General features: G+C 37.1%; 1 protein-coding gene across 1 annotated transcript in view; it reads right to left on the bottom strand.

Moving 5' to 3' along the window:
- The window catches only part of Top1 (DNA topoisomerase I), an 81103-nt gene that overhangs the window by 55261 nt on the left and 11557 nt on the right, over positions 1–14285 (bottom strand). The window contains exon 3 of the mRNA XM_038330092.1: positions 3344–3434. Within this exon, the coding sequence (XP_038186020.1) occupies positions 3344–3434 (91 nt within the window). The remainder of the gene's footprint in view (positions 1–3343; positions 3435–14285) is intronic.

A 14285-nucleotide genomic window follows, 5' to 3' on the forward strand; every position in this document is an offset into this window, starting at 1 on the left:
AAGAGCCATTAAAATGATGAAACATGTTCATATAGGCTCTATCTTCTAGAAATTTCCTTATAAAAATGTTACAGGCAAAGATGTTTTTTAGTACTCATCGTAGTAACCAAAAGGAAAAAGAAAACAAGAAAAATGGGAAAATGGATATAATCTAAATAATTAAACCAGAGCGGATTTTGTGTTATATCAAATTATACAACTATTAAGAAATATTTTTGACTACTCTAAGTATACAAGCAGAGTATTCCTGACAGATGCCAACAGGACTATGAAAAATGTTTTTGAATGTAAATGTAGACAGAAACAGAGACTAGCAGCAAAAACTACATGCTAAAGAACAATATAGTTATTTTCTTCCATATATCTGGCTTAACAGTTAAGTCATTTGCTCATTGAAAAGAGCTGATGGATTCCATAGCTAAGCAAAACAGAACTCAAATTCAATGACAAGAAGTGGGAGTTCATCCCAGGTGCAGGAGTGCTAACAAAGCCCAACCAATAGGGATAGTCAACCCTATGAGGTTCATCAGATCATTTGCCACTATTTTCACTCAGAGCAGAAAAGGCAGGCTTCACTGGTAATGATCTCAAGAGGCCAAAAAAGTCTCCTCTGAAGCTGTTTCCTAAAAGGATACTTGTCTATAAAGAAGACAAAAACAAGACAAAAAGTAATGGCATTAAATTAAACCAAGCCACAGAAGATGTGTCAGATTACCTACTGTTACACCCACCTCTATGCACAAAAGTAGCCATAGCTAAGAAAACCATCTGGGTTCTAAGCAGGTTTAAGAGGAATGCAGGTACGATTACAGATGAGGAGAAATGCCCACTATGCCCTGTTTACATACTCTTCCCTTATTTACATTCCCCTCCAGCTCTCATTAGCTGTTATCTATACGAATTATACAGCTAATGAATGCTGAATGGCAGAGAATGCTGATGGCAGAGTAACATTTCTTTACTAATATTATCATTCTTCTCACTGTGTTCTTGTATGTTTCTACTAAACTGCAACATTTCACCAAAATTTTATCCTATAACCAATGTAAAGAAATTAATCCTTGGGGTTGGAGAGATAGCTCAGAGGTTAAGGGCACTGGGCTGCTCTTCCAGAAGTACTGAATTCAATTCCCAGCAACTACATGGTAGCTCACAACCATCTACAGTAAGATCTGTTGCCCTCTTCTGGCATGAAGGCATACATGCAGGTAGAATACTGTACACATAATAGATAAATATAAAAAAGAACTTCATCCTTTATATGTTGCTGAGCCTAAAATTGATCATACATAATATGCATAGCTTTGATATTACTAGCTTCTATTTTAAAAGTACTATAATAAAATGAAACCCTATAACAAAGTCTAAACACTTAAGTCTCCTACATAAAAGCAAACTCTTCTGATCTTTGGGGACACCAGGTACAACATATGTTATAAATACATACATATAGGCAAAACACCCATATCATACATATAAATCTAATAAAATAAAGTATATAAGTAATAATTTTATTTGACTGGTGTAAATGTTTGTGCAACATCACAGGCAAAAACAAAACAAAAGAAACAGGAGACAGATATGAGGTTTTTCTAAGACCAGAATTTGACGTAACTAGTGATTTTAGTAGTAAGTCTGAGGTACTTAGAATCCAAAATGACATGGACTCATCTTTAAAAATTAGTTTCCGGACAGCCAGGACTGTTACACAAAGAAACTCTATCTTGAGAAACAAAGAAAACAAAACAAAAACTTAGGGAACCTACAACATGCTTAGGGGGACAGTGCTTATATTTGGGTAAGTTGGCTATACACTTTGTTTAGGCAGGAAGTTTATTTAGTTTTTTGTTTTGATTTTAAGGAATAATCTACTGGAATGTTGAAGTCACAACCTTTCCTTATTGGATAATGTTATGACTTTTGTACACATGACCTCAAGCTCCTTGTCCACAGGGGGGGAAAATCATCTTCAATATTTGCTGCCTTGTTTTGCTCTTTGAATGAAATCAAATAACCAAAGTGGGATCCTATCAGGTTTGTGTCCACAGCACCAAGACAAAGAAATGTGGCTCTCCTATTTATAGTACTATTATTGCACAGAAATGTTAATTCCTGGACTTGGGTCCCAAGTGCAATCTGATGACAAATAATCAATGCTACTATCTAGACGAGGGACACAGAAATACATTCCAAATTCATGCTCCCTGACAATAACAGCATTGAAGATAACAGTCACTAAAGAAACTGACTACTAGGAACCACAGCAGTCAAATTATTATGTTTAAGGAACATAATACACTGAACAGTAGTAGAGTATAACCTTTACTCACTTGCTTTACTGCAAAAACTGTCTGCGGAATGGTCAAAACATAAGCTTCCTTATAAGACATCTAGCTAACTATCCTAAACTTAACCACATATGAATTAGAAACTAGTCATAGAAACTCAGATCAAGTCCTTTCAAAGTTTTCTGGCAAAAAGGCTACTAATTTATTATTTCCATGAAAATAAAAGTATATTTTAAAAAGTGTATACCAAAACCTGCCTAAACTTAGGCTGGGCATGAAGGCATTGGCTATAATTATTAATTCCCTTCAAAATTCTATCAGTTTATGTTTGTGCATATTTTGAGGCTCTGATAATATTATAACAGCATGTGTAGTTATTATATCCTTTGTATCATCATGAAATGAGGGTCTTTGGCAATATTCTTTGCTCTCAAATCTACTTTGGTACATATTACTATTAGCTGGAGAAGGCAAGATACATAAGAACCAAAACTCATTTCAATTGCTAAGATTAATTTTGAATAAATAAAATAAAATAGTTGATCAAGTTTTAAGAAATGATTGTGTAGTAGAAAAACAAGGAGAGGTACATGATTTGGAAAGAAATGTCTTTCACTAGGGAAAATTAAACTGGTTATTTTAATGATTCATAATTATATTACAAAATGATAGAAATTCTCTCTTGTCTGTTGTCAATAAGACAAACTAGTGAAGTAGTCTTAAAATATGTTTAAAATACAAATATAGTTTTAAAATCTAGTTAACAATGATATCAAATCATTTTTTTACCAAGGCAAGTTCTGCATGTTTGATTAAGCAGCATGTTACAATAGATCTATACTTTAGCTATTATGAAATGTATATTAAAGAAAACTCAATGTGCTTGCTTTGTACAACTGGTCTAAACAAGAACATCCCAAATGAGGTCTGAATTATCAAAGTATTCTCTTTAACAACTCCAGCAAATAGCCATGGTACTGACCTATACCAGCTGATACCTATCCATGGGAGTCAAGCTCCCAATTGAGTGATAAGCCCTGTTGGTCAAACCTTACCTGTTGCTATGTTTAGACTTTTCCTTATCCTTCTTATGCTCTTTATGCCGGTGTTCTCGATCTTTGTGTTTATCTTTGTGTTTGTGAGAATCTGAAAGCATAAGAGAAAAGTCAGTTATAAGCAATCATGTTATCTTTTGCCTGCCTACCTTAACAAAGGGATATAGAAACAGAACTCAAACGGCAACACACTACTGGTAGGAAGATTTCACAAAGACATCCCATCATCCTGCCTCAAATCCATGAACTTATAAATGATAAGCAAGTACTCTACCACTAAGCTGACTCCATGATTTCATTTACTGCTGAGTGACATCCTTGATATAACATCATATATATAATGACATCAGTATACACACACACACACACTGTAATTTATGATTCACATGCTGGTGGTGGACATTTGTTTCTAAATGAAGTAAAACTGCCAGGTCAATTGAAGAGTACTTTTAACTTAAAGTACTAAATTACACATTCCTAAGTGGCTGTACTAACATATATGTCCATAAACAATCATTTGAGCTTTAAGATGCCATAAATCATCAGCAACATCTAAAATTATCAGTCTTGGCTTTTCTATTTGTTTGTTTCTCTATAAGACATTTAAGACAAAGTTTTGCTACACAACTCTGGCTGACCTGAATTCTGTACGAAATCAAAGTGGCCTCACCCACCACTGCCTCCTAAGTGCATCACAATGCCTGGCTAATATAATCATTGTCTTACAGTTTTCCTATTCTGAAAGGTATACTGTGGTGGTTTGAATGAGAAAAGACCCCCATAGACTCATCTATTTGAATGCTTAGTCATCAGGGAGTGGAGCTATTTAAAATGTTAGGAGGTGTGGTCTTGTTGGAGTAGGTGTGTATCAGTAGTGGAATTTGAGATTTCAAAAGCCCTTGTCTTTCTCTTGACCTGTGGATCAGGATGTAGCTCTAAGCTACTTCTCCAGGGCCATGCCTGCAGCCTGCTGCCATGCTTCCTGACATGACGATGATAAACTAAACCTCTGAAACTGTAAGTAAATCCATAATTACATGCTTTATTTTATAAGAATTGCCTTGGTCATGGTGTCTCTTCACAGCAATAGAATAGTGACTAAGATATATATACTACCTCACTGTGTTTTTTAAAGATTTATTTTATAAATGAGTGTTTTGCCTGCATGGATGTAAATGCAGTGTGTGTGTGTGTGTTGTGTGTGTGTGTGTGTGTGTGTGTGTGTGTGTGTAAGTTTGCTGGATCCCCATAAAAGCCATAAGAGCATTAGATCCTCTGGAGCTGGAGTCCTGGGATCCAAATTTAGGTCCTCTTTAGTAAGAACTAATGTTCTTACCTGGAGTCCCCTCACTGTGGTTTGAATCCCTGTAATGATTTAGTAATGTTAAATGTGCTTATTGACTATTCACATACTTTGCTCAAGTATCTATTTCAATTTCACCCACTGATGTATTTGTATATGTTTCTGTGTGAATCTGTATGCATCTTACTATTGAGTTGTACAAATTATATATTTCTGGGTTGCAATTTTTGGCCACATGTATTATGATACTATGAATATACCCTCCTTCTTACATCAGACACTCAAGTGTTGGGGTTTATAAAAGTAAACTATCATAATGAGCCTTTCTTCAAAAAAGATTTATTCTAATTTATGTGCATGGGTATTTTGCTTGTATGTATGTCTGCGTGCCATGTACATGTAATACGTGTCTGTGGAGATCAGAAAAGGGCATCAGATTTTCTGGAACTGAAGTTACAGATGGTTATGAGCTTCCATGTGGGTTCTGGGATTCAAACCCAGGTGTCTGAAAGAACCGTCAGTGCTCTTATCTACTAGGTTATCTCTGTAGCCCCCATAACAAGTCTTAAGGAAAAAGGTGTCTAAATTTAATCAATTTTTCTCTTGGTATGAGAAAAAAATTACCAAAATATCACCTGTTCACCCTACCCCCAGTTTTATTACAAAGGCATTCTTTACTTTGTTTTGATTTATGTTGACTGCACAAAATAGTGGGTTTCATTATTACATTGTCTCTCCCACTTTTTGCTAGTATTAGGGAAATACTCTACCAAAGAGCTACATCCTAGGCTAGGCTGAACTGTAACATTTCATACATGCATATAAAATACTCTGATATCCACTCCATTTCCCATACTTATCCCCAGTCACAATGGTTCTCTTCCTAGTCCCATTTACTCTATTGTCTATTTAAGATCACATGAGGGAGACTTATAATACTGTGTATCTCTGAATCTGGCCTATTGCTGTGCACTTATATCCCAGCTCTGGGGAGACCCAGACAGAACTCTAGAACTCCCAGTTCAGTGAGAGATTCTACCTCAAAAAAAAAAAAAAAAAAAGGTGAAAAGAGGCTAGAGAGAAATTTCAGTTCTAAAAGTACTTGTTGCTCTTTAAGATAGACACAGGTGTTCCGTTCATAGTACCCATGTTAGGAGCAGGTCACAATGTCCGGTAATTTCAGCTCCTAGAGATCTAACACCTTCTTCTGGCCTCCAAAGGCAGCTATACTCATACATACACATGAATAAAATATATCTTTAAAAAATAAGATAGAGAGCCCAAAGAAGACATCTGATATTGACCTGAAAATGCACATGTACCCTCTCATGAATGTCTACAAGTAAATATCAGTATATAGCATGCAACATAGTAAAAGGCACTGGAACGTCCCTCCTGCTCTCTCTCTAGCAGCACACTCAAGACAGATGTGGTGAGGATCTGATGCTTACTTCTAACGGCCACATGAAGATATCATCTTAGAAGTAAATCCTCCACCACCCAATTTAGTCTTCAGATGACTGTAATTCAGGATGAATTTTTATGAAACACCTTTTTAAAATGAATTCTTGAATTTAGTTAAGTCTTCCAAGAAGTTGGTACTATAAGGCAAGTAACACTATGCCCAGCTTAATCAACTAAATTTGAAGTAACATGCTTCACAACAAGATTAAGTATAGATTAAGTATTGCTGACCTGCAGCTAAAGAAATGATACTTGGAATAATTGAGTATCTATTCTATACCAGGCCGCAAGGAAAGAGAAACATCAACATTTGCAAGATCATGTCCCTAGTTCTAAGAAATTCCCATCCCACAGAAACGGGAATAAAGTGTTGGAAGGGTGAACTCAAATCTTCCAAGCAATGTACACATCCATCCAACTTCAAAATCTCTAGTCTTCCATCTTAAAATGCTTAGTCAATAAAGATAAAATTAGTGAAATTTACTTCAGGTCATAAAAATGACGATTTATGCACCAGAACTACAACATGAACTAAAACAGGTGTTTTGTTTATAGCCAGAAATTAGCTATTACTTTGTCTCAAAGGCATATAGCAGGTATGATGATTTTGAATAGGTAGGTATGGCTTCCACAGGCTTGGTCCACGGGGAGTGGCACCATTAGGAGGGGTGGCCTTGTCAGTGTAGGTGTGGCCTTGTTGGAGGAAGTATGTCACTGTGGAGGCAGGTTTTGAGGTCTTAGACACTCCTACACCTAGTGTGGCACACAGTCTCTTGCCTGTGGAACAAGATGAAAAACTCCCAGCTACTTCTCCAGCACCATGTCTGCCTACTCACTGCATAACACTATGATGATTATAGACTAAACCTCTGAAACTGTAAGTCATACCCAATTAAATGTTTTCCTTTATAAAAGTTGCCATTGCCATGGTCATGGTGTCTCTTCACAGCAATAGAAACCCTAAGACAGCAGGAAAATAATAACTGAGAAGAGGGAAGAAAAAGAGCACTACTGTTTATAATTCAACAAATCCATGAACATAATAAAGACTGGCAAACAACAAAATAATGAATGTAATAATTTTTTAAATATAGAAATTTATGAACTTGAGTATACTTCATCTTATTTCCCATAATGAAGTATTTTTATAATAAAGACAGTTAAAGATTAGCAAACTTTAAAATTTATTTTGAGGAGGCTGGAGAGATGGCTCAGAGGTTAAGAGCATTGCCTGCTCTTCCAAAGGTCCTGAATTCAATTCCCAGCAACCACATGGTGGCTCACAACCATCTGCAATGAGGTCTGGTGCCCTCTTCTGGCCTTCAGGCATACACACAGACAGAATATTGTATACATAATAAATAAATAAATTTATTTTGAAGCTGGCGTGATGACACACATCTTTAATATCAACAATCTCTGAGTCAAGACCAGCCTGGTCTACGTAGAGAGTTCCAGGACAGCCAGGTTTAGAGAAAGACCCTATCTCAATCAATCAATAAATGGAATTTATTTTGTCAAGTACAAACATAAGTCACTAAAAAGCACTGAACTTTAAAATAATAGTAAGAGGGCCGGGCGGTGGTGGCGCACGCCTTTAATCCCAGCACTCGGGAGGCAGAGGCAGACGGATCTCTGTGAGTTCGAGGCCAACCTGGTCTACAAGAGCTAGTTCCAGGACAGGCTCTAAAAAAAAGCTGCAGAGAAACCCTGTCTCAAAAAACCAAAAAAAAAAAAAAAATAATAATAATAATAGTAAGACTGAAATAATTCTCAGTAATTCCTACTAGATTTTCACATACATTATCTTTCTGAAATGTACAAAATTCAAAATCAATTTTAAAAATAGGTCTTCAGCCTTAGAAACAAATGCTTTCTAAAATGTTAAGAACATTCCAGGGAGAAAATTAGGGCAGTTGGTAATAATACCATGTACACAAGTGAGAGCTAGGCCAAAAATACAAATGCAAAGTCAATATCTATCTAGTATGTTCTTGAACTATGCTACAAACATTGTGACAGATTTTTAAAAAAAAATTTGAAAAGTACCTGTTGCCAAACCTGGCAATTGTGTGCAAAATGACTTCCACAAGTTGTCTTCTGACTACAACATATTTTCCATAGCCCCCATCCAAATTAATGAAAATGTAATAAAACATATGAATGTTTGTTGAATTCTATTAATCTATTCAGTTGAGTTCTACAAGGCAGACTTGGATATCTGAGAACTTATAGAAGTTGATTTGAATCAGTACACAAGTAGCACTGCCCACATAGAGAACAGATGTTAAATAGTTATTTAACATTTAAAAAACTGAATAATCTACTGAGTTAACTGAAGAGGTGATTTGTATATTAGTAGGTAAACTGAGAAGTTAAAAACTCTTGCCTGGCAGTGGTTGTGCACACCTTTAATCCCAGCACTAGGGAGGCAGAGCAATTTCTGAGTTCTAGGCTAGCCAGGTTTACAGAGTGAGTTCCAGGTCAGCCAAGGCTACACAAAAGCCCTGTCTCGAAAAACCAACCAACCAGGCTGGGTGGTGGTGGGCTCGCCTTTAATCCCAACACTCGGGAGGAAGAGGCAGGTGAATCCCTGTAAGTTTGAGGCCAGCCTGGTCTACAAGAGCTAGTTCCAGGACAGCTAGGACTGTTACTCAGGGAAACCCTGACTCAAAAAAATCAAAGCAAAACAAAACAAAACAAACAAACAGAAAACCTCTAAAGATGCATACTGAAGAGGTATTTCTGAGTAAATTGGGGTGGGATCAAGAGTTAAAAGACAGATAAAACAATACTAGCAAAAGGTTGCCAGTTACTGAAGTTAAATGATGGGTACATAGTAGCATCAAACTACTCTGTTATATGCAGTGTGTATTCTTTACATAATAAACGTAATCTCTAAGCATGCTCCTTCCCAATTCCTTATATTTTTGTTATTTTGTAAAGGTAAAGGAAGAAAAAGAGCCTAATTGCAAGAGAGAATTTGCAAAGGAGGCAAAGAATGAAAAATTATTTTGTTTAGAATTGGGGCTAAGGATCAAATTCAAATTCAAAGTTGCTCTATGCTGGCAACTGTTTTTTTAAAACCAGAGTTACATCCTAGCCCTTGGGGTTGTTATTAACGAAGTCTTGCTATATATAGTTCAAGCTGTCTGCAGAACTCAAGATCTTCCTGCCTCTGTCTCCTGAGTGCTGGGATAACAGACCTTTGTCACCACAGTAGGTGCCAAAAGATAAAGTTTAATAGATAATATTAATCCAGGGTCAGAGTATTCTACTCTAGGTGGACAGCTACTTTAATCTGAAAAAGAACAAAAATAAATCATAATAAGGAAAACTAGTTGAAAGGCAGTGTATAGAAGAAAAATCACTAGCTAGTAACAGCCCAGAAGACAGTGACAGCAAAGAGACTAAGAAAAAAGAAAAAACATGCAAGTGCAGTTAGGAAAATAAAAGCTGAAACCAGTTCTAAGAACAATATGTGTAAAGAATGTAGAGAAAGAGAAAAGGAAAATTCTCATCTTTAGGTCCTAGAATCTGGAAGAACAAGAGGCCCTAGTAAAAAAAAAAAAAAAAAAAAAAAAAAAAAAAAAAAAAAAAAAAAAAAAACAAAAAAAACAGAAAGCTGTGCCCAAAAAAGTGAGTCTATGTGTCTAAATGAAGCCACGTATTTAAGGCAATAGTGGGGCACGTGACCTCGATGCTGGTCAAAAGAGGGAGGAAGTACAAAGTGAAGCCAGTAAAGAACTCTTATCATGCATGGTGAAAAACTTGTTTGTAGAGAATATACTAGTGGCTTTAAAGATTAAGTATCCTGAAATTTGTCAAAGAACAGATATTGTTAAATTTTTTGTGAAAATGATTGTTTCCACAATATCTCCAAATATCTATCAAATGCAAAAAGACAGCAATAAACTTGAATGACAGCTAAGAAATTAAAGATGCCAACTACTGTGTACTATATCACCATAAAATCTTATTTACTGTGAATTCAGTTACTCAATGGCAGTTATGCATGCATTCCATTTGAGCTCATGTAGAGGGTCGCGAGTGCGCTTAAAAATAAACACACACACACACACACACACACCAACATGTTTCAATTCAAGTTTCAGAGCTTCTGACACCTTCATACAGACACATTAAAAAAAGAACACCACAGTCCAGTATCAAATTACTTAAGATTAATCGCAAACAGAAACTTAGTCTAAGGGATATTTTACTACAGCCATGATATTCCAAAGGTGCCACTCAGTCTGCCATGTACCTTGCTGTTTCATGTTTAACTCAAGCTGTGGCATCTAACAGTATATTAAACTCCTTGCTCTATAATTTAGTTACAAATTACACACCTGAATCTAAATTTCTAAAGTAGAAGTGAGTCCTGACAACCTATGCTTCAGGATTGACAGGTGAAAATGTAGAGAGCCCTTCAAGCATTGCTTGAGTAATAGCAATATCTGCCATTTATTTCACCTCTAACCTTCCTACCCTATTCTCCAAAAATCTGATTATATTTGAAGCTAAACCTAGAGGAAACTAGGTCTATTTCATATCTAGTCTTTACACAATTATTTCAAGTTGTTAAGATCTTACATGTCTACTGCCAGTGGTCTCAGCAGCCAAGGCTACAATAACATTTTGTTTCAGCGGATTAGTATGTTTTAAAAAATTGCGAGTCTAATTATTTCAGTCTAATTATTACCCAACATGGGCAGGCAAGTAAAAAAACAACCCTGACCAGGACGCAGGAAGGAATATAATTATAATCTGCTTTTACTAAGAGTTAAAATAACAGATACAATCTTAGATTCGCTATCATTTATAGTGTATTGTACTTGGTACAGGTAACATGCTAGTAGTTTAGAATTTCAAATGAAGTCATAAGCTAACAGTAACCATTTTGAAGGATGCTGATCCATGAAATGGTGTAAATTTAAGCCAACTTATTTTGCCGAACATAAAACAAGCACAAACCACTTCATAGTTTCAGGGACACTGAGATAACATAACTCATTCTATCCAGAGAATCTTAAATTTTTCTCTTTTGTTTAGCACTAAGGAGGACAAGTAAAATGAAGACCCGCCTCAATTTCTAAGTCATTCTCTTAGCACATCATCTAGGATCAAGCAATGCAAACATACGGATGAGAAGTTCATTCAGACTTCTAACACACTAAATTTGTACTGGTATTCAGAGTTCTTGCAAAGTTACTCCAAACAAAATATAAACTTTATCTCTTGGGTTGTATCTACATTTTATTTAGAGTCGTTGTATCTACATTTTATTTAGACAGCAACCAGTTACATGTGACTAATTTAAATTCAATAAAATGGAAGGCAGGGTAGGGGTTGGGGGCAAGCACTACCTTGCATCTGCAACACTGTAGCTATTACTAGGCATCTGCTGTACCAGCTACCAGCTGCCATGAGCAGGCCTGGTAGGCTACAACAGCCAAGTTCTGAGCATGCCAATGAAGGCCAGGTGTCCAGGCACAGATGGAGTTCTTATAGCAGGCCAGCTTCCCATGCTCTGACATGACAACCTATTCAGGATAAATATCTGTATTACAATAGAAAACAGCAGGTACAGCTGCTGCACTTCAGCTCTGCCAGGAAGCACAACTATGGAACCTGGCAGTGTCATGACCCTGAGGACTGATTCTATTGGATGACCATGATGTTCCAAGGAGCCCTCATCAAAGTACAGTGCCACCTACTAGGATGGACAGTGACATGCAGAAGCATTCATTAGGTGACACAGATGTCCCACTTGACAATTAGGGCTAGATACTCACTATGTGACGAAAGGTGAAAGGGCTCAAGAAAATTGCTCACATAATGACAAGGGACTAAAGACACCTGTGGTAGTGGACAGACTGATGGATGGTGAGAAGCAAGAAATCCCCTTAGGAAAACCACCCCTCAAATCACTATGACAAACTGGACCCTAAGGACAGGTCTCCCATCTCAGTTGATCAGCTAAAGACCTCTCAAGAATACCTACCATATGGTTCTAAGGGGCATAGTCCACACTGTACCAGATTTTTCTTTGGGCCACCAGCTCACAAAAAAATGACATGGAGGGGGCTGGAGAGATGGCTCAGAGGTTAAGAGCATTGCCTGCTCTTCCAAAGGTCCCGAGTTCAATTCTCAGCAACCACATAGTGGCTCACAACCATCTAAAATGGGGTCTGGTGCCCTCTTCTGGCCTGCAGGCTTACACACAGATAGAATATTGTATACATAATAAAATAAATAAATATTTTAAAAAATTGTGGTTATCTATAAAAAAATGACATGGAGACTTATTATATGAAAGCTCGGCATGTGGCTTAGGCTTGTCCCACTAGCTCTTATAACTCAAGTTAACCCATTTATATTAATGTATGTTTGTCTCATAGCTTTTTACCTCTCTTCCACCTTGCACCTGTCTCACACTGCTGTTCATCTCCTCCACCCCACCCCACCCCCGCCCACCTGCCCAGAAGTCTAACTCCCACCTAACCTCTTTTTGCTAGCTACTGCCATTCAGCTCTTTATTAAGACAATCATAAGGCACCATGGCAAAGACATATCTTTACAGAGTACAAAAAATTTATTCCACAATACCATATCCTCAGGGGGGTAAGGTTGGGGGTGTACTTTCTTCCCTATTAAAAGCCCAATATGATAAACAGCCACCATATTGACCGTAGAGAATAGGATTTTGCTATCTAGAAACTTGGGATCAAAACATTCTACTGTGTGACCTCTGCATAGTGGCAATTGAGAATTCCTTGTCCTGACTCCCTACCTAGCATCCTGATCCAACTGTTGAAGATGAAGTATTTTCCTGTGGGGTATGCTCTACACAAATGTGTTATCACAAAATAGACTAGTTCTGCACAATGTCCCTGGAAAGTCAATGCAGATGATACTCAACCAAAGTATAAGTCTACTTCTGGAGCAAGGCAAATGAATTCCATTTTTACTAACTCATCTTCTTTTAAAAACAACACTTAAAGTTAAAATGCTTTACTCTTGCCTCCATATAAGTCTCTGTAATATGACTCATTTTCACCAGGACATCCCTACATTGCAAATGCTTCTCCTTTCCTAGGAGGGAGATTCACCTAATCTGAACATGTACCTTCTCAGGCCAATTCAATCTAGGGTAAGCCTGTTCCTGAAGTCTTGTCCTCCTTCGCTTCCATTAACTGAGCTCTTAATGCCTGGATAATAGAGTTAACTTCCAGTCTGCCTATACTACACACAGGAGTCCCAATAGTCAGGGTCTTCAAACAGCCCCAAACCCACAGTTTGTCTGGCCATAAAGGTATCAAGATGTTAATATGTTTCTTCATTTATTCAACTGATGATCCCACCAAGAGACCTTTCTTTGAGGTATTATGAATGACTGCTGAAACATTCAGGTCATTCTCTGGGACAGTAGTGAGCTATAACTAAAAAAATTTAAAAAAAATCAGAGAGCCCCTTCCTCATTTTTACAAACTTAAGGAAGCACAAATACTGCACAAGTAATGAGTCCCAGCCATAGAACTTTGCATGTGCAGGGAGTGGGGATGGGATTTTTGTGGGGGGGGGGGGGGGGGGAGAATAGCTTTAAGTAGCTAAGTTACTACAAATCTAGTTTTAGAATTTGCACAAAAACATCAGGATTATAGAACCTAACAAGAAAATTATGATGATCAGTCAATATCTTATTCTTGTCGACAATTTGATATGGGGGATATTATTAGTACCAGGATAGTTGTCCACTTCTTGAGATTGGTTTGTAGGTGGCTCAGGTTGGCTCAAAGTTGCAATCCCTCTGATTCTGCCTCCCAAATGCAGGGGCTGTAGACATAAATATTATTTTATGCAACTTTGAACTTGTATGTGAGGACTTTGGAGTAATTTGTGACATGCTGAAGGCTATCTAGCTAAGAAGTGTTGATCTAAGACTATCTGAAGTCCAGAGTCTCTCTTTGATTGATGAACATGTTAATTATAAACATCTTTCATTCTTTCTAAAAGTATGAGGCTCAACAGTTCTAGTCCACTGGCTCCAAAACTTCAGGATGCATCAGATCACCTAGAATTCTGTTGAAAAACAGATTGGAGTGATGTGGGTCTAGGCAAGGCCCAAGAAATTCTATTTCCAACAAGTTCTTAGACAATGCTAATACAGCT

This window comes from Arvicola amphibius, chromosome 5, assembly GCF_903992535.2.
Source record: "Arvicola amphibius chromosome 5, mArvAmp1.2, whole genome shotgun sequence".
In the NCBI taxonomy this organism is placed as follows: Eukaryota; Metazoa; Chordata; class Mammalia; order Rodentia; family Cricetidae; genus Arvicola; species Arvicola amphibius.